The 26,571-nt window shown below is 39.9% G+C and overlaps 2 protein-coding genes and 1 pseudogene across 3 annotated transcripts; 2 read left to right on the top strand and 1 right to left on the bottom strand.

Moving 5' to 3' along the window:
* Positions 1-1,094: 1,094 nt before the first annotated feature.
* On the bottom strand, positions 1,095-15,833 carry LOC5509983 (lysosomal acid lipase/cholesteryl ester hydrolase). The gene is made up of 8 exons (XM_001630411.3): positions 15,447-15,833; positions 12,228-12,430; positions 8,052-8,165; positions 5,660-5,903; positions 5,107-5,262; positions 3,890-3,961; positions 2,428-2,496; positions 1,095-1,915 (listed from the first exon to the last, which is right to left on the bottom strand). The coding sequence occupies exons 1-8, from the start codon at positions 15,561-15,563 to the stop codon at positions 1,682-1,684; spliced, it is 1,209 nt and encodes a 402-aa protein (XP_001630461.2). The 5' UTR covers positions 15,564-15,833; the 3' UTR covers positions 1,095-1,681.
* Positions 15,834-16,475: 642 nt separating this feature from the next.
* LOC5509975 (basic phospholipase A2 CM-III) lies at positions 16,476-21,233 on the top strand. Of its 2 annotated transcripts, none has more exons than XM_048722383.1 (5): positions 16,476-16,762; positions 17,064-17,100; positions 17,716-17,797; positions 18,265-18,395; positions 19,776-21,233. In XM_048722383.1, exons 1-5 carry the CDS (start codon positions 16,709-16,711, stop codon positions 19,937-19,939), a joined length of 468 nt encoding a protein of 155 aa, XP_048578340.1. In that variant the 5' UTR covers positions 16,476-16,708; the 3' UTR covers positions 19,940-21,233. The 2 variants fall into 2 exon arrangements, with proteins under 2 accessions (XP_048578340.1, XP_048578339.1); XM_048722382.1 differs by having other exon boundaries at positions 16,477-16,762; positions 17,716-17,863.
* A 316-nt stretch (positions 21,234-21,549) lies between these two features.
* On the top strand, positions 21,550-26,179 carry LOC116608884 (annotated as a pseudogene).
* Positions 26,180-26,571: the final 392 nt, after the last annotated feature.

Here is a 26,571-nt window from a genome sequence, read left to right as displayed (position 1 = left end):
GCTGACTTAGACAACAAGACTCAAGTCGTAGAGTGTAAATTAGCTTAAGGTTGCGATGCTCGACTACGAAAGTCCGTAGCGGGTAATTCAGGGCAAATAAAATCCGTAGACAGGCTGTATACGACTAAATTGTGCTGTTTAAATCGACATTTAGTCATATATATGTCGTGGTATATAGAGTGTGCGAGGTGACCGCGTATGAGACTGGTTGCGGTGTTGCAGGTCATTCGCTTCATTCAAGTTCAGTACCCAGAATTAGGGGTGAGAAATGAGCGTCTACTGTTTTCTGCGTCTCCCGTCGGTTCGGTCAATGATGACTAATGTCTTGTGAGTACCATATTAAGCCTTGCTCCTTATTTAACAGGCGATTACTAATTTTTGTTTTGGTTTGTTGACCTCTTTTTTTTTTTTTTTTTGGGGGGGGGGGGTGGGGTGGGGTGGGCTGGCATGTCCGGCCGTAATTCAAAAGACGGCCATTCAAAAGCTAGATTTTCCTAAAAAAGAACACCTAAATACGTTTGGGAGGTGGCCGCTCTTGAAGCTCGTGGTTTCATATATACCACTAAGTTACTTTGATATCGACATAAATTATAATAAATAAATGTTTAAGGAACGGCTCAACGTCCATAACAGATCTGTTGAAAAGGCTTCAATATAAATTCAGACCCCGCATTTTTTACTATCTCTGTAATATAATTCCTTACTGAATGTCGAAAGCTCTATATGTCTAGATTCTTATTGCGACCCCTGCAAAGTCATTTCCGCAATAAGCGCCGCAAGAAAAAATATTCCCAGCGGAACCACTTTTGCAACGAAATATTGCCAGCAACCAATGTGTCTTAGAACTCTCAGCCAGCAAAAAAAAAAAAAAAAACGGGCGGCTAAACGTATATTTTTGGTAACAGAGTCCGTTTTGTGCCCTTGAAAAGTACGCTACTCCTATATTTTGACATTGGGGTGTACTGAAAGTGTAACTGAAGCAACAGTAACGAAAAATACAGTAACAGTGCAGTAAAAATAAACGTTTAGAGCAAAGAAAAAGTTTGATAAAGATTATGATGCTTATAGTCTCTGTGAGGACGCAAAAGAAAACAACGAAAAAGCATTTTTAATAGTTCTTATAAAAGTTTATTTACACAAATTATGACAACATTCACATGGTCGTTAAAGGAATTAATCAAAAGCTAAAATAATGGTTTGTATTAACGTATTATTAAAACCGTTTCGGCATAATATCACGTGATAGTCGCACACAAGCACAATCAGTGATGAACTTACAAGTTTTGTTATTGTTTTCATTATGCGAAAAAATTTCGAAATAACTTCCCCGTGACAGTCACAAGAGTACACAAATTCAGTGGGTCAGAGAACCTGTAAGCATCAATCACGTGAAAGTCACACAATCTCAGTGTGATCTCCACGTGACTTGTTGGGTCAGACGACATGTACGCATTAATAGAATGTCACGCACTCTCAATTGGTGATTTATAGCAAAAACAGCTATAAATAGTGGATCTTTTATGCATCAATAAAGTGAAAGTCAAGATAAAGTCACGCTGAAAGTCACTCTCACTTGAAAGTCACTCTCAATTGGTGACATGTTGGGTCAGAGGACTTATACGAATGAATTATGTGAAAGTCACGCAATCTCAATTCGTGACATGTTGGGTCAAAGAACATATCACTCAAACTCTTGCAGCAAAGTTAACAGCTTCGGGTAAAGAAGTTTGTATGCATCGATTCCGGCGACAAAATCGATATGATTCCATTCAGGGATAACCTCGTAGAAGGTCACGTGCGGTATCTGCGCACGGATTGGCGCAACATCCGGGACAGTACTCAAGTTGTCATGCGTACCTAGGATGAGTGCTGTAGGTACGTCCATCTTTGTGACGTCATAGACTGGTGGTTTTGGCTACAAAAGGGGGCTGTTGTTAGCAAGACTTCACGGATTTCTCCCTAGCCACCCCCCCCCCCCCCCCCCCTTGCAGGCACTTGCCCGGTGTTCATCGCTTTGTGTACCGAGGGGGAGGGGGAAGGGCGAAGCCAGAACAAAACAAGATGGCGGCCAAGACTCGGAGTATAGCGAAAAACACCGGGTTAACGCCTGAAACCCTACAAACAGGCCAATATAACCCTACCAACACAAACTCTTAAAATAACCACAATGAAACCAACTTTTACTACTTTTTGTTTACCGAATTCAATCAGCCGACAAACCTGGATGATTTTTCACTCTGGGATGACAAAATGACGGCTAACTTGTGGTACTAAATACATTGTCGCTATCAAAGACGGCAATGGCTGATTGTCAATTTGATGTAATTGTGTATAAAGCTAAAATGGTATGGTGATGGGAAGTTTATTCTTTTATAAATATTAATAAAAAAATACATTTAACTTTGTCAAACTTAACTGTATTCTTACCTTGCCGTAACGCTTCATGTTTCTGCGCTTTCCATAGTCAAAACGCGCCGTTCGGCCATAATATACAATCTAAGGGACAAGTGAGGATTAACAAACATACACAGTTCTAGTGGTCTATCATCAATGTTCGGTTGACCTACAAGCGTCTATTATTAGCGAAAAGTGCGCGGTTTTGAAAGCTCAAAATGGCAAATGGCCCCAGAAAATGCTTTCTGGCTACACTATCTGAGCTACTAGTACACCACAATCATTATCATCCTTATCACAATACTTCACATTGTCAAAATCATTGTCAACAACGAAAAGAACAAGAAGATTCTGTTGCAAGGCCCATTCCCAGGGGACATCTTGTGTTCAGCTCTGTTTTCATCATCTTTCGTTCTACCAAACAGCAGAAGAAGCTGTGACGCAACTCACAGGTTTTTACACCGGGAACAAGCCCAAACCAGCAATTTGAGGGGGCGTTTTTTTTTTACTCGTGATTCGAAATGAGAATGATAACAATAGAAGCGCGCGTTCGTTTACCCCGCGTTCCTATTCCGGAAAGGAAAGAAGGCCATTCCACCCATTCTGCTACCTGTAGCAGAATGACTCGAATGCCATTCTGAACATTCTCAACCAACCATTCCTATTAAAAATGATAGAAAAAAAACCGCGCCCTGAGCCTGGCTTCTACAGGGTGAGACTTGCTTAATGTCAAGAGACGCTTGCTACGTAGGCTATAATTTAACCTGATCCTGAATGAAACTAAAACCCCACTATACTTGGTTTTGTTATATTGTTTTAGTTTATAATGAACTCCCCTCTTAAATAAACGCCTCCTCTCTTTTGAACGCACCCCCCCTCGGACCATCTAAAGTTAATAAACGCCCCGGGCGTTTACTAGAACATTTACGGCAAGCACCACTTTTAGCATACCCTGGGAACCAGAGGCTCGAGCTTCACTCGTTCACTGTCACGCCGGCCTCTGGCCTCACGGCCTAGGTTTTTCAGTTCTGAGTCAAGCACCGTCCCTTGTGGTTTCGTATTTCTCAACAAACCGGTTTTGTAATATTACGGCGTCTTTCCCTTTAGAATTATCCAACCACGACCTCAATTTGTTTTTTCTTCAAATATTCTGTATGATGAAATTGCAATTTGAGGGTTTCTGAAAGAGAACTAGCTATGGATTTCCTTTAGTTCAGTTATAATCGCCGCTTCCATATTTGTTGTGGAAAAACACGGGGGTTGCGAATTACAAGATCACGTGTTATTAATTTACTAATCAGGAAGCGCCATGAGGATTAGAACCAACCAGCCAATCAGCTCCGTAGTACAATTCTGAACTAACGGAACTGAAAAACTTAGGCCATGCGGCCAGAGGCTCGTCACGTCGCTCCTCGTAGCCAAGACCGGCTTGACAGTTAAAGAGTGAAGCTCGAGCCTCTGGTACCCAGGGTACTTCTAGCATAAGGTTATGTACCTGTCCAAAATGTATGATGTTCTTGAAAGACGTCCCGGATGGGAAGTGGGTAAAAAATACAGGCACGCGGCTCTAAAGGGAAAAGCAACAAACGTTAAACATCACAAGAAAACATGACTGTTCGGGTCACTTAGATATACTCCAGTTACGGGTGGAATCGCAGAGGGCGCCAAAGCTAGACATGAGGCGTCCAAGAATACCCAACCATGAATTTTACACCAGATTTTACACGAAATTGAAAATAGCATAGTTATATCTATGGATAATATTGTGTGTTTTTTTCAGTTTACCAAAATATCGTTTTAATCATTATGTTTTTACCGAGTGTTACGACGTGCAATTTATCTATCTAGATACTAAGTGTTAACCCAATTAAAGTCCATTTATATCTTTCTCCTCCAGCTCCCCATCCCATCCCTGTTTAAATGATTGACCTTTCCGTAGCGAACGAACACGCCGTTACTAAACAGCTGTTTGGGGCCCTTTTCAGGTCCTCATTAAGAGATATATTATATAAAGTACTCAGATCAAAATCGTTATACGTAAAGAATGGCCCATCTTGGAACTAAGGAACACAAGCTCTTAGCAGCACACAAACACGTCTCAAATGCGAACTCTTTTATCATTAGACCTTCTCCATCTTTCCTCCGACCCCCTAGCATCCCTCGGCTCCCAGTTTTATTCCTCCCTTTTCGCTTTTGACTAGTACCTGGTCTTACCTCCTGATGATAAACCTTGTACTAGAATACACGTAAGGTTGCTTAACATTTCGAAGAGCTCTACGAAATATCCCACCTTTCCATTTTGTAACTCTATATATTTGTTTTTGTCATCCCCATTCTTGCCATTCAACGCCATCATATATGTTCCACATTTTCCTCCCCTCCAGATTATCTATCCACCTAACCCCCCCCCCCCTCCCCACCACCCACCAACCCCAGGTGCCTTGGTACGAATACCCGCTTTCAACAGAAAACATTCGTTTTAAAAATCAAATACACCAGAGACGTGGCGAACTCGAAATATTGGGGGATTTACGGTTATAGAAATATCAAGAAAAATAACTTACTGGTCATCTCCTTCCTAATTTTTTAAAAACATTGGGGGGGGGGACGTTCTCCCAATGTCCCACCCCTTGCTACGGCCCTGAATACTGGGCCACCTGGGTTTCCTTACTTTAATCCCTAAAATGCGTTGTTCTCTGTCCATGTGCTTACCATGTTGGCATTGCCATCATCAAAGCCAAAGATCAGTTCGGAAATATCATAGCATAGTTTTGCCTTGTACTTTCCTCCGCAGAAGCCGAGCTTTGTTAAAAGCTTGATCAGGTAGCCGGGGAAAAACTGGGTGGGGCCAAGAGGAAATAGCAACTCCTGGAAATTGAAATATCGGGTAACATAGCAACTCCTGAAAATTGAAATATCAGGTAACATAGCAACTCCTGGAAATTGAAATATCAGGTAACATAGCAACTCCTGGAAATTGAAATATCAGGTAACATAGCAACTCCTGGAAATTGAAATATCAGATAACATAGCAACTCCTGGAAATTAAAATATCAGGTAACATAGCAATTCCTGGAAATTGAAATATCAGGTAACATAGCAACTCCTGGAAATTAAAATATCAGGTAACATAGCAATTCCTGGAAATTGAAATATCAGGTAACATAGCAACGCATGATGGTGGTGGTGATGGAGTTTATGATGATGATGATCAAAATAAATAATGACAAACGACATGAATGCTAAAGGTTTACTTTCATAATACCTGTATTGGTCCAAGGGTGAAAGCCGCATCTCGTACAATAGTGGCCGTGTGGTTTAGGTGGAAGATTGGGGCGAGTGCTATAAAACGTTTCACTTTTTTCGCGATCTCGGGGTGCGTGGAGAAGGAAATGAATCCGACCAGCGTGCCTTGCGAATGCCCGATATAGTAGAGTTGGCTCTGACCGGAGACTGACAGCGCATGCTCAATCATGGCGGGAATATCGTACTCGCCAAACTCCTCAAAACTGAATCACAGCAACATACAATATCAGGAGCGTACCTAGGATTAGCTGAGGGGAGGGGGGGGTGCGGAGTCATAGGTATCATATAGAAAAAGCATAGTATTTTAATATTCCTTTATAAGAAATGACACAATTTTGGCCCTAAGGGGGGTGGGGTGGGGGGTGCACGCTAACCCTGCGCATCCCCCTGTGTACGCGCCTGAATAGAGACGGAGCGCAGCGAAGTGCGATCTGTGTTTCTAAAATACGGCTCTTGCCGTGCGACAAAATTTGCTAGTGTCTACAGATCTTACAGGTCAATCAGCCGCACATACCTAAGTCACTCAAACTATGTATTTCCATCGGCTTATCAAAGCGGGTAACTTGGATATTTCTATCAAATATCATCAATAACGTATCAGACTTAAATTGTAGATGGCTCTTTTAAAGTTTACTTGCAAAAAGTCACGAAGAAAGCAAAATCTTCGTATTCAATTCGTAATCAACGGCAGTGCTAGTCGACCTGTGCTGTACATGTGCTTATCAAAGTACAGCATTGATGGGAGAACATAACTAGTCATTTTTTATTTTTTTTTTATTTCTTTGTATTTAATCATGTCGAGAAAGTCATGGTTTGAAAGTTATCTTTCAGATAGAGAGCAGTTTGTAAATTTTAATGGCGTTTCTTCTTGTCGTAAATTAGTGAAGTGCGGTGTCCCACATGGCAGCGTGCTCGGGCCGCTTTTCTTTCTGATTTATATCAATGATATATGTAGCGTTTCAACCGCCTTAGACATACTTTTATTTGCTGATGATACAAGTATATTTTTCTCCAATAAAAACTTAGACTCATTATGTCTCACAATCAATAATGAACTTACCAAATTAACAGATTGGTTTTGTGCAAACAAGTTATCTATAAATATAAAAAAATCAAACTATATTATCTTTAGGCCACGGCAAAAAAGGCAAAACCTTGATATAAAGGTCACCTTAGGTGATCAGAATATAAAGCGAGTCAAAGAAACAGTATTTTTAGGTGTTATTCTTGATGAACACTTGACATGGTTACCACATATTACCAATGTCGCGCGTAAGGTTTCAAAAGCTGTAGGAATTATGTATAAAGCAAGTTTTTGCCTTTCAAAGCAATCACTATTGACGTTGTATTATTCTTTGTTATATCCATACTTGAAATACTGTGTTAGTGTTTGGGGATCCACTTATCCATCTAATTTAAATCGTATTCTCATGCTCCAAAAACAGGCAATACGTATAATTGTTGGAGCATCCTATGATGCACACACTGATCCGATATATAGGAATCTTAACATATTGAAATTCAATTATTTCAAATAGGTAAGTTAATGTATCAATTTAAAAATAGGTTACTTCCCCAAACATTTAACAGGATATTTCAATTGAACTCTCAAATTCACGATTATTACACGAGAAGCTCTAACTTGTTCCATATTTCAAAGTTTAGAACAAATATACATAAGTTTGCGTTAAGACATCAGGGACCTAAATATTTCAATTCATTGTCTTCTGATATTCAGTCTGCCAAAACGCTTAACTCTTTTTGTAATAAGTTAAAAAAATTGACTTATCTTATTAACTCTTAATTTTTTTTCTTTCTCGATTTGTGTTTGTGTGTGTGTATGTTTTTTATATAAGTATGAAAAAAAATATGAAAGCTCTCCTAACAAATATTTATATAATTAATCTGACTGTCCGAACTATCAAATATGTATTTTCTGTTAAGATTTAGGAGGTCCGTCTCGTATAAGCCTTGCGGTTTCTTACGGTCCTCCTTGTCACACTATGTAAATTATTATATTATTGTCTTTATTTAAAAAAATGTATAAAGTGACAAAACAATAAACTGAACTGAACTGTATTAAACCTTTACAAAGGAGTAGTTAATTGACATTATTTAATACAGGCGACATGTCAGCCGGAGACTAAGTGTCCTTTGTGGCTTAGATGGGCAGCGCCATGTGTTCCCGTGGCTCACAAGATAATCAGTAAATCAGGCAAAGACATGAGACGGAGCCGACCAAGACGCATTGAATTTTAGCTACCATCCAGTCAAATCGACCAACTCATGTAATATTTCTTAATGGTTTAGGAAAAATAATGGAAAAAGGATTAAAACAGGTGACGACTAACCTGAAATCCCAGAATTCCATCTGTTTGTGATTGTACTTGACATGTGACCTCGAGTATCGGTTACCCCGGATGTTTCCAAGCCAGACGTCATAACCATTGTCAGCCAGAATGTACCTGAAAGGAAACCATTTATATATATATGGAAATATAATGAAATATAATGAAATATAAAGAAATGTGATGAATATAAGGAAATATTATGAATATAAGGATATATATAGGGAAAGATGATGAAATTTCGTTGACTGTACATGACTTTCGTTGAATGTACATGACATGTACATGAGGCGTACAACGGAAACCAAAATTTGAATCGTTTTATGTCGGAAGAACGGGGTTTGTGTTGTTCGAAGCGAACGCTTGCTTTCCTAAAGACCATGCTACAGAAAAACGCCCCTATACTAGGGACGAGTCGATAGGAACAGGAAGTCTAGGGAAAACATGGTTCCAGTCCCACTCTTGCTCTCGGGAAACTGCGCAATGTGTTGTTGCTGATCGCGAGGAAAGAAATGAATTTATTTTCGGTATTAACGAGATTGTTGTTGTTTCTTTTGTTCCCTTTTTGGTCACATGACTTTAGTATGTCCTTATTATACATTGTTTGGCGTCGCGTTATTCACTTGACGCCTTCCAGCTCTACTAATAACTCTCTCTAGAATCGATGGTATATTTTCACCAATTGTATCATAATGTTTAATCGCTTATACCGTAACTACTCAATAAACTTAACCAGCTGGATGGCTATCCTCCTACACGTTGTCTCTCTTATTTTATAATATAGACAATAAATATTTTCTATTCGGCTGAACGCAGTGAAAGAGAATAGAAAAGTTGAGTCGTTAGATGCATTCCGATCAACCTAATTGGTAATGCAAGATAATGCACACTGAATACTTTACAAGCAAGTGTGATACTTCGGTATATTGAAACTCTGATTATGCGTTACAGTAAAGCTTTGTACTTAATATTAAAGCCTTGTATTTCGCTTGGTTGCTGCAATATCGCTTATTTTAAGCCCATATTAAAGAAGTGTTTTTAATTGTTCTTCCAAAGTTTTTCGAGCATAATGCTGGAAAAAAATGAACATTATTTTTAAAAGCGACCATAATTTGAGCATAATTTAGATTAAAAGCGAGCAATGCTACTAGCAGTTTTACTAGCATAATCACATGAAGAAAATGTTTTCGAGGAATCTTAGTTTCTTTCAGAGACCTTCTTCATTAACTAAATATGGACTGGGATACGTCAACCCTAAAAATGACAAGAATCACGCAGTTTTTTTTCCAAATAAAGAATATAATAGTTTCCTTATATGGAAGTTACCGCGTTTGGAAAAAACTACAATTCTTTGGCTAAATCTTGACATATCAATCAATGGCTGTCTTTTTTCTATATGGTCTAAACGAAACTGGGGCGAGCGCGCGGGAGACCTGTTATATTCTAAAACGTTAGGACCTAGGCTCCATTTTCAAGATGAATGCCAGCAAAATCGTAGTAAACACGAATTCCTGCAAGTTTACGTGGAAATTTCCGACTTACAAAGCTCTAGAGCGATAAAAAAAGCAAAAAAAATTGCATCAGACTCCCAAATATGGTATGTAGTGCCTAATAAGGAAATGGCCGAGCGAGCTAGAAAAACGAAAGTTTTCAAAACAAGCTTGACTGATATAAAGAGCGCATAAGATAAGAGAGGGACACTTTGGTATTACACGCGCGCCATGTCGATTCCGAATCCGGCTATTTTTAGTAACCACCACCCCACCACTGCGCGTGAGCATTTTTACTCACCCTAACCCCGCGCTTTTGCATTTACATCTTATTGTTTGCCGCTATTTTGTGACATGAAACCGAAAAAAAAAACCTATTTGCACAAATACCATCGAAAATGTCATTCTAGCATCAAAGATACGGGCAGTTGCAGTTTATTAAGGGGATGTAGTACTTCGAGGATTGCAAGATTTCCAAAACGAGACTTCATTCAAAATCAAGAGCGTAAACCTCGTGCTTCAATCCCCGTTTTTGCTCTAACTTGCTGCTTATTCGTGGTTTCTCGACATTCATTATCTTCCTAATGGTCAAACGAAACCTGTAAGTTAGACATTAGATATAATATTGTTTTTTGTGAATATTCCGGTGAATTGAGAAGGAATCCAAGAAAAAGACCATGATATAAGATAACGAATCCCCGTGGCCCATGATGTCGTCCATGAAAGCTATTTTTAGATTGCGCGAGCTTGTCAATCATAGCATCCATATATGGTTCGTCGCGCCATATTTGGTTATGGGCACCACGAGTTAGTACAATGTCACAACAATTTTTTTTTTTCCCTTAGCACTTCTTTACTTCGTTCGCTACCTGTTTTTATCCTTTAGCTGCTCTTCAAGGCTCATGATCACAATGCTACTCATGGGATGGTGTCCTGGTATTTGTTAATTTATCTAATGTTCAGTTATCTCACTGTTTGAGGGCCACAAGTTTACTAGTGTATTACACTATTAAGTGCCACCCTCTGTAAATAAAGTTATTATTATTATTATTATGTTATATAAATAATTGAACGGGAAGACGTCGGGGAGACGGTGAATTTGAAGTTCATTCAAGATGCATCGTGCTGACTCCTAAAAAGTTCTTTTTCTCTGCAATTCGGTGAGATAGAATACCTAGGCATTCTCAGAGTCTATGTTATGTATTTTAATACAAGAAGGCCTTTATTTTTCTTTGATTTACAATATTTTTAGATGAATTTTCACGCAAATGTTCAGAAATCATGTCACTCAAGAAACCCTTATCACTGGAATAAGATTTACTTCGTTATTAAGACTTGAAATCTTTTATTTGTGAAATACCTGTCTTAATAACCACAATATCGGTGTGAATATAATGGTATTAAGTTCTGGATGTACCTTTTTCATTAAAAGGGAATTGGAAGAGAATTGTGTTTTGTAAACACAGATTTATGATCGATTGTTTTTTTTATATAATTTGCGAATCAGCAGTGAAAACTTTTACTGGGGAAGTTAATCCCAGAGCCTAAAATCACGCTTTCTATGCATTTCAATGTCCCAGAAACGGTTGATTGGAACCAGCGTACTCTATGGAAGATTATTTTCACAGCGTTCGTAAAAAAGAAAGGTATTTTCGGTCAAAAAGATTTCCAAAACAGCCTTTGCCGGTTCACATTGCTCAAGATGTGATCGCGCGTAAGACGTAAGGCGCTAACCAATCAGAGGCATATCTAAAAATAACTGCTTGTTCTTAAACACGAGGTTCCGCTATAAAAGGGAAAGCTCCTCCCACCCCCGGGCTCGAATTTGCAATTATAATCATAACACTGCAAAGATAGCAGTCATAAATTTTTAAAGCGTTCTGTTTAATTGCTTATCTCTGAGCCTCAGTCGGCTGGAATGAAACTATTTTTGCACAGGTAACAAGACAGTTGTGTTAAGAGATTGTAGAATTAGATTTTTGCTGTCCACTCACGTTTTAAGTGCAAAATTTTAAATTTTGCGCTATCCATAACCTAGCGCACCTGCATAAATTATTCTCGCGCTGTGATGAAAATGCTCGTATTTTAGAGCACACACACCTTGGTATAACATTATTTTACAATAGAAACATTTTTAGATGGACAACTCTAGGAATTATATTTATTTTGGTTTAGAATATAAATTTTGAATTTAGCACTCAGAGCAATTGTCCTGACATGTTCACTCATTGACGGCTGATTGATAACTGATTGTTCTTGAGCCCGGGGGTGGGAGGAGCTTTTCCTTTTATAGCGGAACCTCGTGTTTAAAATAGCTTTCACGGACGTCATCATTGGAACATACCCTAATACGGGGGATTTGTTCTCTTACATCATGGTCTCTTGCTTTCTGTGAGTATATTTGCCAATCTTGGTAACTTAAGTTAGACTTGTTTTCTTCTTCCGAGTTGTTTTAAATGATCTCTTTTCATTCCTATCGAGTTGGCAAAAATAACAACACGCAACCCGCGGGGGAGTAGGACAAAATAAAAGGAGCAAATCCTCACGCGCAGTGGTGGGGTGGTGGTTACTAAAAGTAGCCGGACTCGGAATCGACACGGCGCGCGGGTAATACCAAAGTGTCCCTCTCTTATCTTATGCTCTCTTGCTGATATGTATGCGACTCGTCCCTACCCCCCACCCTTCATACCCGAGTGAATCATATTCCCAGCTCTGCACAAAACACGAAGAGTCCGCGAGTAATCCATGCTGTAAAAACACCACGGGCCTCGGCCCCAGGCTTTCTCGTCCTTTCCTCCCGTGGGGTATTCTCTGCACACTCAAAATATAGCCATCCTTGGTGATGACGTCATGCTCTTCCACAGGAAACCCGCGGTTATGGATCAGCTGAGACTGGAGCGAAAAAAAAGAGAAAATAATCAACTTAGGGACACCTTGGGGGGGGGGGGATTTTCACTCAGATTCCTTTGGTCTCCTAGCGCAAAAGTTATTTGTGTCATTCTGAAATTCTCCCCCACAATACAGTTCAGATTGGGCCCAAATGCCGTCACAGGAATTAAACAAATCACAATTTGGTCTCCATATCCTGAAACCAGTAGTAAATCTATTTCATAATCACTACGGATCTATACAACACCTCGGGGTTTCCATTCAAACAACACCATGGCATATTTAACAATTACTCGCCGAAGGCGAAGTGAATAGCGTTGGGTAGTCCCTGAGACGCGCAGCGAATAATCGTTTTAGTATATACTTGCCGGGGACTGAACAAGACACATTTTGCTTTAATCATTTTATCGAATTTCCGACTTTGTTTACCCTAATGGTCGCGCGAGAGTTTTGTTAATGTTCATATCAGTTTTGTCGATTTCGTTCGCTCTAAAGATTGAGGACATCAGATCCATTCTGTTCACTACATAATGATTTTAACTACCACGAAATACAGAACCTTGACAACATTATTTTATAGACTAACTTAGTCCCGTTTGACACGTTTTCACGAATTTGATCGTAGAAATGTTTTCTTTCGCTTTGAATCCCCCACAGACGATAAGGTAGATATACTGTAATACTTCCCTTGTATGAGGATACATTATTTAGGCCTAAACTTGTCGTTTTCCTTCGTATAAAATGACGATATGCTGCTTTTCTTTGTGGACATAAAAAGTAGTATAAAAGTAGTATAAAAGTAGTATAAAAGTAGTATAAAAGTAGTATAAAAGTAGTATAAAAGTAGTATAAAAGTAGTATAAAACAATGGTAACTAAGCCCAGTTTGAGCATAAAGCCGTTTGAAAGGACGGTGACCCCCACAACGGCCGAAGGTCCACTTTCGGTTCCCAATAGACGTGCTATTTGTAGACAAAACTATAAAGAATAAGCTAGATCACTCTGGTACGTAGCCAAATCCGACAATAAACGTCCCGTGGAGATACTGCTAAGTCATAAAAAAATCCCTCATGGTTCTTTCGGAGGTGGTCAGATTTTTATCAGAAAACTCTCAGCCCCCCCTCCCCCCCCCCTAAAAAATTTGCATATCAAGAAAATTGAACCCAAAATTGCCGTTTTTGGCAAACGCGGTCACTTCCATATAAGGAAACTAATATATTCCTTATTTGGAAAATCTGCATGATTCTTGTAATTTTTAAGGTGAGTGTAGAGGGTTTTGTAAACTTTATGACTTGTAACCAGAAGAGAAAAACAGTTACTGTGACCATCTTCAGTTGGTTGACAAGCTCCCTGAAAAGAAACTAAGTTTCCTCGTTACCAGACCCCCAAAACGACAACTTTTTCTTTATATGGTCCACTTTTTCGGTTTCCGCACCCCCCTCCCCCCCCCCCCCCCAAAAAAAAAAAAAAAAAAAAAAAAAAACCTGGGTACCGGCCTGATTATACACTCTTTCTCGGTCTAGTGAATCGTGGTAAAAATCGATACATGTTTTTGCCGGAATATCACATTGTTTTCTTGGGGACATTTAAAGATTAGGTAACACTCTTGGTAACACTTACGACTACAGTTTCTTGTCGTATTTTCTTAATCATACTTTCTTTAGAACTGATCAAATTCATGGCTTTCGCGTTGTCGAGATCAACCGGTCAACTCATTATAAACTCAAAAAGATCATCGAGAAAGGCCCAGTTGTGAACGCTTGTCACTATGTCTGCTTCCACGTAACTGCCTTTTTGGGGAAAATTATTTCTCCTTGGTAAAGGGGGGTACATATCCACGCGAAGTGGCACATTCACTCCTCCGCCCTGTCGGAATCTCCAAGTAGTGTCGTCGAATGGCTCCAGTGGTAGTACTATGATTATACAAGTAATGATCCTACAATGATGGCGGCTACGAATCGCTAGAGGCTGTGGGTTTTTCGCGATAAAAACACTGTGTAAACGGTGATTTTTTATCGATTTGTTTATGTATCGGTTTTTAACGGTTGACTAGACCGGGCTCTTAGTAGACTCATTATCTGCTGCTACTATAACCATATCAAACCGGCTCCTGTTTCAGATAGAGCGCCAGACAAGCTAGCCTAAAAAGGGGGAAGGACGAAGCGGGAGAGATCGTTAATAGGAAGGGGGTCGGGGGTATGCCAGAAAATATTTTGAACATTTTGGACTTCTAAGACATATCTTCAAATTGTTAAAATCTTATCGGGAAATTGCTTCATAACGGCTACCGATCCAATTACATTTTTGGGTCATACTTTAGCGGTTTCTTCTCGAAACTCCACCTTCCCGTTTCCATTAGTCTTTTAGTTTCTAACTGTTTATCGAGTTCGAGGGGCCCGTTTGCATATTGAGTCTTTAATTACCTTGGGTTAACCACAAGGGCACAAAACAGATCTGTTCCGCAGCCCGGTTTTTTTTTTTGCTAGCTGGAAAGATGTAGGACCCCTCGGTTGCCGGAAAAAAATTGTCCCGAATGGTTCTACTGGCAGATTTGTGGAGTCGAACTAGTTGTGATGGGAATATTTTGGGGGGTGCTGGAGCGGATGCTTGGGGAAAAATCGTCCCGACCGGTTATATACGGGCAATTATTTATGGTCTCAAATGCCTAAACCACTGCTTGCTGGGAAAAAAAGGAATGGTCTGTCCTGGGAATAAGGAACAGGTAATTTTTTCTCCAGCAATTTTTAAAATGGATATTTTCGGCATTAGAACATATTCAAACGACGAAATATGCCATTTAAGGGGGGCTCGTTGTATGCCCTTTTAACCACACAACTCCCTGGGTTAACATTCATGATTGATTTAAATCTGACTTGATGGTTTTATCAAAATTTATTATCGTTTACATATATGTACTGAAGACCTTGACCCATATATCAGAGAGCCCATTAAATGTACAAAACATCATGTCCGAAATTATATCGAATACTAAATAGCAACAACACAAATAAAATACATACCACGTTACGGTTGACATCCGGATCCACAGGTCCCCACTTTGGCCTTGTTCCCTTCGCAAGTAAACAACATAGCTGATTAGAAAGAAGTACCACCAGCAGGCAAAAGGAAAAAATCATCGCAAAGAGATTCCACAGGCTTTAAGCACTCGAGGTCACTCAGTAAAACAACTATTGATAAGCCTGAAAGTCGAGCGATACACAGTAGACGGTTATCGTATCTTATGTCACTAAAGTAGCGTGTTTTGATGAGCTGCTAGAAATTGTAGAATGCAGGTTTCTCTTCTTAGTGAATGAACCGTTTAGAACTGTTTGGGAAGAGTTGTTATTGCCAAGCTTTTGAACTTGCATCGGCTGGTCGGAAATTATGCAGCTATCAGCTATTGCGTGACTGTCACGGGACTTTTCATACACCGTGACAGTCATGGGATGTGATCTGGTGACAGATGGTACACAGGGATACCAAATTCTCGTATAGGGCAACTATCAAATGTCGGAATACAGTAGCTTTTCCTCCATTTTTGTTAGTAGTCGTTTATATTTATTCATTCATTAACTGATTTCAAAGCGGCATTGTCATATCAACCGACCTGTAGAAACACTGTTACAACTTTGAATTTTTTTCGTGTTTTCTTTTAAAAATCATCATTGTTACGTAATTGACCGTAAGTAAACTGATAACAACGACGCTTTAAATTCGTGTGTAACTAAATGATAATAATAAAAACAGGGTCGTAGCTAGGGGAGGGCACTGGGGACACGCGCCCACCAATATTTAAAAAAAAATTAAGGAAATGACCAACAGGGGCGTGGCTGTGCCCTACCCCCAATATTTTCTTAATGTGTCTGCATGGTGCCCCCCCCCCCCTTTCCCCCAATATTATGTGTCCTGCTAGAGCTCTTACAAATGAACAGCATCACCTGGGATTTGATCCGATTGCCCAATGGCGAGAAAAGGCTCCATCAGCTTTGGAATTTGAATCCCTTTTGTTATTATAATATGCCCTTTGAATTTACCAAAACCGTCGAACAAAAGATTCAAAACATTGCATATTAACGGGATACCTAATGCGATGTTATTTTATTGTATATTTGTCTAGCCTGTTTTCGGCACAGAGCTATAAAACTTATCTGTTTTTATTCGATTTTTGGACATGGAATCATATCAATTTGACATGTAGGCTTGCTTAACGCGTTGTGGAATCTTCAGCTTTGAAGTTCTGTGAGAGGGGTTAAAATCTTGGCATTGTTCCGCTACAACAGACATGGCGTGCGTAAAATCGGCGTCATTCCTTCTCCTGTTCTTTGCTTTTTTAACGGTAAGAAATATCGCTTATAACAGACAAAAATAACACCTTTCTTTAAACATTTAAGCAAGGTGCCATCTTTGACAGAGATACTTTTAATCGTTTGCTCAAAATCTTGTGATTTCAACAATTTTATACTTCAGTGACTTTTAAATTAGACTTAATTCAGCTACTGAAAAATAAACGCATTCCAATAATACACTGTATTCACACAATAAACAGATTCATTTTCCGTCAGTGTCGAATGAAGATATTGAAACGTTCAAAGAAGATATTGAAAAGTTCTTATTGTTGTTATTGTTTTGTTCAACAGATTTCGACTGATTCTAGGAAAACTGCCCGAGATCGGGGTATGTATGAAAAAACATTGCCTTACTGAAAGGGGTAGCAAAAGGTACCCGAAAACTCCTAAAAATCTTTACCCTGCCCTTTTTTTCTTTACCGTACCGTTTTTTTAAAGAAAACTGATCATTGTAAAAGAAAGTTGATCATTGTTTTGTTGTTGTTGTTTAGGACTATACGGAAATATTTTTTTAAATTTTTTTTTATTTCGTTATAATGTAAGTATTCGTTTCATTTTCCGGAGGGGGTCGTTTCGTTTTATCATCCGGAGACGGGGACCTTGAACTGTAAGTACTCGCGTTATTACCCGAATAGGAGGCGCTTATCTCATGTGAGGCATTTATTTTAAAACTTAGGTCGGCTCTTATAAAAGCTAAAACCATTAATCCCGATGGCAGATCTGTTTCTAGACCTACGATAATGAATCGAACTGGATTTTCTAGCCATCTCACAAACCACTGAAACTATTCCACTTTGGATCTCGGCTATCCTCAACTAACGTTGCCATTTTCCCACATTTGGTTGTTGCCTGAAGGGGTCTTTTATTTGGAGAGGGGGGACTCTAAATTTGAAGAGAGGGCGCTAAAAGTGTTCATTGACTTGTACTATATGTTGTTTTTCAGCTCACAATATTCGCAGGAGACGCAGCTTGTTTCAGTTGGCAAATATGATGAAATGTCTAATACCTCAACGACCATGGACGAAGTATGTCGCTTATGGCTGTTACTGTGGCCCCGGAGGCGAGGGGATTCCTGTAGATGATGTAGACAGGTAGCCCATTACTTTGATATACTCTTTTAATATAAGAACGTTCAGCCTCTGCAGATTTGACCAGATTTTAAGAACATGCTAACAACATGCCGAGGCTCAGACAGCAGAATGCTTTTTTAGCCCTGATGTGCTCTAAAATGCAGAATCGAATTGTGCTCATAATAACAACATTATATATTATTACTATCGATCATTTGTGTAATTATCTTTCTAATTATTCATTGGGTATTTTTTGGGTAGGATTTTGGATTTGCTGAGGTCGCGCAACAAGCATAATGCGAGCAATGTGTAATATTGCGATAAAACTGTGAACGAGATAAATGAGGCAGTGGCTAGATATATACACCTGTATACTATGTATCGGTCTTAATTTTTTTGTGTGGATGTGTTTTTCGCGGTAGATGCTGTCAGGCGCACGATACGTGTTACGACAAAGTTTCCAGTAACTATTTCTGCGGATTCCCAGGGGCCATATACTTCGCACAGTATAGAACACTCAGCTCAAGAAATATGCCGGGATGTCTCACGTGCGGTAGGTATTAACATACACACAGGTGTAACTAAGACAGACGCGGGCGGTAGGAAATGACATACACACAGGTGTAACTAAGACAGACGCGGGCGGTAGGAAATGACATACACACATGTGTATCTAAGACAGACGCGGGCGGTAGGAAATGACATGGACACAGGCGTAACTAAGACAAACGCGGTCTGTATGTATTGACATACACACAGGTGTATCTAAGAAAGACGCGGGCGGTAGGTATTGAGATACACACAGGTGTAACTAAGACAAACGCGGGCTGTAGGTATTGATATACACACAGGTGTATCTAAGACAGACGCGGGCGGTAGGTATTGAGATACACACAGGTGTAACTAAGACAAACGCGGGCGGTAGGAAATGACATGGACACAGGCGTAACTAAGACAAACGCGGGCTGTAGGTATTGACATACACACAGGTGTATCTAAGACAGACAAGGGCGGTAGGTATTGACATACACACAGGTGTAACTAAGACAAACGCGGGCGGTAGGTATTGAGATACACACATGTGTGACTAAGACAAATGCGGGCGGTAGTAATTGACATACACACAGGTGTATCTAAGATAGACGCGGGCGGTAGTAATTGACATACACACAGGCGTATCTCAGACAGACGCGGGCGGTAGGAATTGACATACACACAGGTGTAACTAAGACAGACGCGGGCGGTAGGTATTGACATACACACAGGTGTAACTAAGACAAACGCGGGCTGTATGTATTGACATACACACAGGTGTATCTAAGAAAGACGCGGGCGGTAGGTATTGAGATACACACATGTGTGACTAAGACAAATGCGGGCGGTAGGAATTGACATGCACACAGGCGTAACTAAAGGTACGGTAATACGTACCAGCAGCAAAATCGTACAACTTTTGTGGCAGCATTGCTGTTAAAAGAGATCGTAAGTGACGTCGGTTTACCGGTAGTAAAACGCGCAACATCGCCTTTCGAACTTTTTTTGCAAATTCTGCCACAAAAGTTGTACGATTTTGCTGCTCGTATTAACCGTATCTTAAGACCAGCTGACGGACGGACGGACGGACAGACAGACATATACAGTAGCGGATCTAGGGGGAGGATTTAGGGGGTTTGACCCCCTTTAGGCTTCCATAGGTAAACTGTTGTGTGACTAAAAATGCATGTCCCTACCCATCTCTTTGCTGCGTTCTTTAAAGTGCCAAGAAAATAGAGTACCACTCTAAAATGAAAAGGCACTTCCTTCTTTAGAACCCTGATTGTTGCACATTTTATCAACTTGTATTTTTTTATTTGTGCAGCCCCACCCCTTGTCAAACCCCCCTTTAGCGAAAAGCTAGACACGCCCCTGACATATGTAAAACTACTCTCCGCAGACAAGTCAAACGATTCCTGTCACATGCTCCTGTGCTCTTGTGACGTCACCCTGGTGAAATGCCTCGCGAACAAGAAATTAAATAAGCAGTTCATCAGTTACAGGAAAACTAAATGCTTTGAGACGCAATATGAAATGCACACAGATCAGCACTTACAGAAATAACCTCACTGAATTATGTAGAATAGGGTATCCTTTATCAGAGCCGTAGCAGACCACGTAAGCTTTGGGGGGGAGGCACAATACAGAAACATTAAGAAAATATTAGGGTGCACAGCCACGACCCTACTGGTCATTTCCTTATGTTTTTTGAAAATATTGGGGGGCATATGCCCCCCAGTGCCCCACCCCTGCTACGGCACTACGGCACTAACACTCAGGCATTTTTATGATGAAAATGTTACAAGATTTTAAATACTGCATGATAGTTACAATCCTCTAAACAGCTGCGTTGAAATTAGCCTGATTTATCAGACGTGATCGTTTGTGATCGTTCGTTTAACTTCCTCTCCTTGAGGAAAACAAATCAAGCTACTTGGAAAGCTGTCTTCAATGTATCTCATTTTTACTTTTAATATTTGGTGACGAAAAAGGCATTTCAATGCTATCCCAGAAAAAGGGAGTCAAAACGAATGATGAATAAATTATTAATCAATATCAAGCAATTATGCAATTATCTAAAATACCAAAGTGCCTTCAATCAAATGGCTTCCAGTCATTGGTTATGTCAATCAATTCAATGGTCGAACCATCGTCCTCAAGTCCATCTTACTCTGCGATTTTGAGAATCGTCAATTTTCAAAATGCTCAAACCGCAGTCCCGTACGTGACAGGGGGTTGGGGGTGCGCAGGACGTGGGTACACAGGGTAGGGGGGCTGGGCAGGGCGCGCGTGCAAATAGTTTCCTGAATCTCGATTTAGGAACGCGCGGGTTCGTTGTTTTGCGAACGCATGAGCAAGAACGGACGAGTGAGTCAGCCAAATAGTTTCCTGAATCTCGATTTAGGAACGCGCGGGTTCGTTGTTTTGCGAACGCATGAGCAAGAACGGACGAGTGAGTCAGCCAAATAGTTTCCTGAATCTCGATTTAGGAACGCGCGGGTTCGTTGTTTTGCGAACGCATGAGCAAGAACGGACGAGTGAGTCAGCCAAATAGTTTCCTGAATCTCGATTTAGGAACGCGCGGGTTCGTTATATGCGTTTTATCTCTGGAAATCATAACAAGAACGTAAACATTTAGCAGGCGCGTATTCAGAATTAGCTGTGGGGGGAGTGGAGTTTTAATTGAAAATTTTAAAGTACTTATAATAAGTTATTTCTGATGACGAGTATATATATATATCCATGTAAACCCTCAAAATTAATTGATATAGAAAAAGAAAAGCAGGTATCAAAGACATGTTGCATTGTGAATAAAACTTCATAGGCTAAGAGGTACCCATTAAAGTGAGTAAAATTGTTGGCTTTTTGGAAGAAATCCCCCCATATCAATTTTTTCAATTGGGAGTAGTGGAGTACGCAAGCATAACTCGATTTATGCGTAGCGTGATTTATAATTAGATTTTGGCGCCAAGAATAAGAGAATGATAGAGTAAATTTGTGGGGCCAAAAAAGTTGGGCGTTGCCCCACATGCTTACACTTGTAGTGAAAACTAATTGTCTTCGCCAAATTTTACCGCAGTAGGGTAGGGCCTTTGGCACAAGGGCGGTGGACTGGTCGAAAAAAATGGGGGTGGAAGTGTGGGGGGGGCGGGGGGGAGTTAAAACAATTGAAATGGTATAATATTGTCTTTATCAAGCAATCGCAAGCAACCGTGCCCGATCGTGTAAAGAAATTGAAATCCATTAAAAAAAGTCTGTTTGTGTGTGTGTGTGGGGGGGGGGGGGGGGGGGGCAGCAACCCCCCCCCTGTGACATGAACATGATTGTATATGATAAATTGGATTTTTAAAAATGATAATCATACAAAACAAATACTACTGGCATCAATGATGTGTGTGAAGAGAGGCTCATCTATGCATCAAAGACACACAATCCTTCAATTATCATGTCCGTCATATTTGGTGATTCAACCCTTAAATATGCCTGTGAAGAAAGGTTTCTAACAGAGCTAGACAGATCCTGCGCTGAGCTTTGCCATAAGAGGAGCCCATCAGTTTTAAGAGAAAAGTCCTACCATGAGGTGGCAGAGTACGACTTCAAAAAAGTAGTTGGAGAAATGTCAAACCGCTGCCCACTTTTCTACAAAGTGCTAACTACAGTTGCAAAAAAGCCACCAGACACTGTGGAGGCACCAATCTCCCTCTGATATGGGGTACTTATGTACCAAAGAAACCGAGAGCGAAGTCTTGTCCAAAGGGTCAACACCATTCTTCTCACAGAAGGAAAGGCAAAGACACAGGTAAAGATCAAGATATTATTATTAACAGTGTCTAATCATACTATGTTCTATCCTATCCCTCCCAAAGCCTTAATGTGTGTAAATGGAGGGTCCAAAGGTACCTTTGAGTACCTCTTTAGGCCCAAAATTACAGAAAAAAAAGACAGGTTTAAAACATATAATGTTTGCTACTTATGTTATCCCTATCAAACTAGCTGCCCAATGTGCCCTTGCTTTCCCCATAAAAGCATACAAAAATTTATTCAAATGTCTAACATATGTTTGTTGTTTTTCAGCTGATGAATCGTTGTCAGCGTCTTGGCTTTGGACTTTCCCAAAGGAGCAAATAAAACTTGCTTGATGTTGTAGGTGAACATTTTACAGACAAAGTTGTACAAGCAGTCAAAGATGGAAAGAGACTCCAAGGGACAGGTGATAATTGGGATTGCAGGGTTAGGGCACATGACATGCGCAGTGACAATCAGAATAAGGACCTGTATCACTTTGCCTCAAACTTAATCATTGAGAGAATTCCAACAGAAGGCATGTCCCAGAAGGCTCTACAGAGAGATATTAAGACCCTTCCAAACAAGGCCTTCCTGCTAGATGAAAATGAGGTTACAAAGCTGCGAGAAGACTTCAAGGTACTGGTTGCACGTGTCCTTATTGCTGCTATACCAGCCCTCCACTTCCTCAAATCTGTGGTGCCATCACACATACAACACAAATACCAGTAAGAGATGAGCAAGAAGACAGACATCCTCCCTCTTCCTCTACAGCTCAAAGATGAGAAGAAATATAGTGATGTTGTAGACATACTATGTACATATGAGGACACAATTGAAATGGTCTACAAAGAAGCTGGAAAGATTGTTGTCCCAGACCATGCTGGACCTGCCCAGCCAGGTGGTCTTTGTGATGTTCAGTCAGAACCAGACCAACCTGCAGCCCATGTGATCAGGGGGGAACTAGATGACCACATGTTAGGAATAACAGTTCCTTTCAGAGGAGACCAGCTCACCCGTGTCAGGTTTGCTGGAGCAAAAGATCTGAGAGCTGGTTGCCACACCGCAAAAGACCGATTTGATCATTGTTCACCATTTAGTAAGCACTCTCATACCAAGATGTCATTTCTACAGGTACAGTTATAAAAAGTAAATTTAAATAAGCTAGAATTAGCAATGGTACAGGAGTAGAAGCAATCTTCATCATTCTTATTCAAAGCTTTTTATTTCCTCGAAGTTTCGAAACAAAAAATTCAGGTGCCTTGTTTCCACCCACAAACCAGTATAACAAATACTAACATGCACTGTTGTTTATTATGCTTGTCTTTTTTCAGCTTGTATACACAAAACTCTACTCAGCAGAGTCCATCCGAGAGATTGGGACACTGAAATTCTTCAGGGAAAAGTACAACCGCCGAAACGTTACTCCAGAGAAAATAACAAGGTAACAGTTAAGCAATAAAGATTTTATACAGCATTGCAAAAAAATTTTTACTAACAAGTATTCGTTAATTAAAAAGAAACATGACAAATAGGGAATTTGGTTTCCTTAGAGCAGTGTTCCACTATCAAACCATTTTTTTGTATATTGGGAAAAAGGATGACACACTATTTAAAAGATTGAAAGTGTTTGAATGATCACTAGTTAAAATCATACTTTTTATGTTATTCTAATAGGTCATATGAAGGGTGTGAGCAATTTCTATTGAGTGTTGGCAAAGCATACATCATAGAGGCTGGGATGGAATTCTTTGGGATGGACACCACCGACAGCCAGCCAACCAGGCACATCCCACCTGCAAGGATCCTCCATCATACAAAAACAGAAAAATTGGGCTACTATGACAATGTAATAGGAGCTTTTGTTGATGAATATGTCATGGCAGACCCTGATGCTGAGCTCGTGAGTCAGACCAGAGAGCTAGAGAAGAGTAGAGAGCAAATGATGTAATGACCCGAAAGCTAGAGAAGAGTAGAGAGCAAATGATGTAATGACCCGAAAGCTAGAGAAGAGTAGAGAGCAAATGATGTAATGACCCGAAAGCTAGAGAAGAGTAGAGAGCAAATGATGTAATGACCCGAAAGCTAGAGAAGAGTAGAGAGCAAATGATGTAATGACCCGAAAGCTAGAGAAGAGTAGAGAGCAAATGATGTAATGACCCGAAAGCTAGAGAAGAGTAGAGAGCAAATGATGTAATGACCCGAAAGCTAGAGAAGAGTAGAAAGCAAATGATGTAATGACCCGAAAGCTAGAGAAGAGTAGAGAGCAAATGATGTAATGACCCGAAAGCTAGAGAAGAGTAGAGAGCAAATGATGTAATGACCCGAAAGCTAGAGAAGAGTAGAGAGCAAATGATGTAATGACCCGAAAGCTAGAGAAAGGTAGAGAGAAAATGATGTAGTTACCACAACTATGCAACATCCCCACCAGCAGACCCTGAAGACAACGAGGAAGCACAAGTTCAACAACATCCAGATGAAAGCATTGACAAAGTCAGTTATACACTAGGATACATTTCATATGGATGGTGTGGTATGTATGTATAATGTTAGCTCTCATTTCTAACACACCTTGGCTGCGGCAATAAGCAAAAAAAAAACATATAAAATATTCTTGTAATTTATAGTTAATACTAACTTTAACAAAACGCCTTACTTGCAGATACTATGGGCTGAATGTGATTGAACTTGTTGTATTTCTCATGCAACTGAAGGACACATGTGCCGAGGGTGATGGGGAGGGAAATCACATCAACAACAAGCGACTACTCCTCTACTTCCGCAGTCAAAGCAGCTACTCCAAGTATGCTGTAGAAATGCTCACCAGTATTGCACAATTAGAGGTAATGTCTTATTGATATTTTTTAAGAATATTAAAGTTGAACCATAGCGGCCCTAAGGACATCTGGAAAAAAATTTTGAAACAATTGATTGGCTTTTTTTTTTAAATGACAGGTATTAACTAAAACTACATTATCAGTATTTATCCTTTTATGTAATAATTGTTGATGAAATTAAGGACCTCACAGAGGGGTTTCATATTTTCCACCGAGAGGCAGCTACTTTTTTAAATTTTAACTGATAAAATAAAATGACTTCCAGCCCTTACTTACCCATTTCCACCACCTACTCTGAAAAAAACCCCGTGCCAAATATTACCCTTATAATCAATTTAAGATACAGTTAAACCACTATAAAGCAACACTATGTAAAAAAGTTATTCTCTATTTGGCAGTCACTTATTTCAAAGTCAAAGTAAACATAAAAATGTATCTTATTTGTTTTACATAGAGTAATTGCAGGTCAAAATAAATGTGTTTTGACTTTTCTTAACCTTTCCATGTCTATAATATTACTGTTTTATAGGGCTTCCTTTGCAAGCTACCTTTCCAGCAGGGAGTCAACCACTTTTTAAAGCCCCATAATGCTTTTAATAACATTTTTACAATCCTTTATTTCCAGGCTCTTCTGTCAGAGGAAACTGCACATTGCGTCAAATGGGGACGATCCATGAACTGGTCTGGTGGGAGAGGGAGGAACATCGCCTGTGATGCAGCACAAGAAATCTGTAACAAGACAAGCAAGGACATCATTAAGAGCATGGGGGCTAACAAGACAGAGAAGGCCATGGTCAGATCCTCTAAGGCAGCAGCTGGCGTCAAGGTCATTTTGGATAACTTTGCCAAAAAATCCACTTACACAACTCTTCTCGCTATTCCACCGTGAGTTCGGAAGCAGATGAGCAAGGGATGGTCTGGGATTTGAGAAAACTTCGGCCATTTCGGCCAGTTCATGCAAGAGCCCACAGCCATTTCAAGGATATCCAGATCACATCACTTGCAGATCTGGATATGGATTCTCTTCATGGATGGATCTGCAAGCACAAGAAACAGCTAGGCATGGGACTTCCTTGAACACTCTCAGACAAAACTCAACACCTCTTCTAGGAGCCATATCAAGAAAACAAAACAAAGGCTCTTCTAGGAGCCACCAAATATAATAAAGTCAACAACCCATGCATATCATCTTGAAGTCTTATCCGTTTATTCCCTATATGGTACTACAAGGGAGGGGGCACACACACAAAAAAAATACCAAGAAAAAATATCAAATAAGTACTTTTAGCTTTCCTGGATTAAATAGAATTGCAAAAGCCGTAAATAATCACATTTTGATGTTTATAACGAAAAATGCTTCGGTTTTCTAACGTCTATAAAAATATGTCGTGTACTTACAAATCCCCTTGCTCTGTGAAATTTCGTCTGGGTTCTTTTTTTGCCAGTTAGTTATACGGTGGAAGTAGTTTATCCATATTTTGCTTTTTTTAACGACGGCAGAGAGCGAGGAGCGGCAACAATACCAACATGAAATATACTAAAAGCCAAGCCTGTTTTGTCAGCTTTGCTTGTAAG

Source organism: Nematostella vectensis, chromosome 15, assembly GCF_932526225.1.
Source record: "Nematostella vectensis chromosome 15, jaNemVect1.1, whole genome shotgun sequence".
In the NCBI taxonomy this organism is placed as follows: Eukaryota; Metazoa; Cnidaria; class Anthozoa; order Actiniaria; family Edwardsiidae; genus Nematostella; species Nematostella vectensis.
This window is presented reverse-complemented; position numbering and strand designations above follow the sequence as displayed.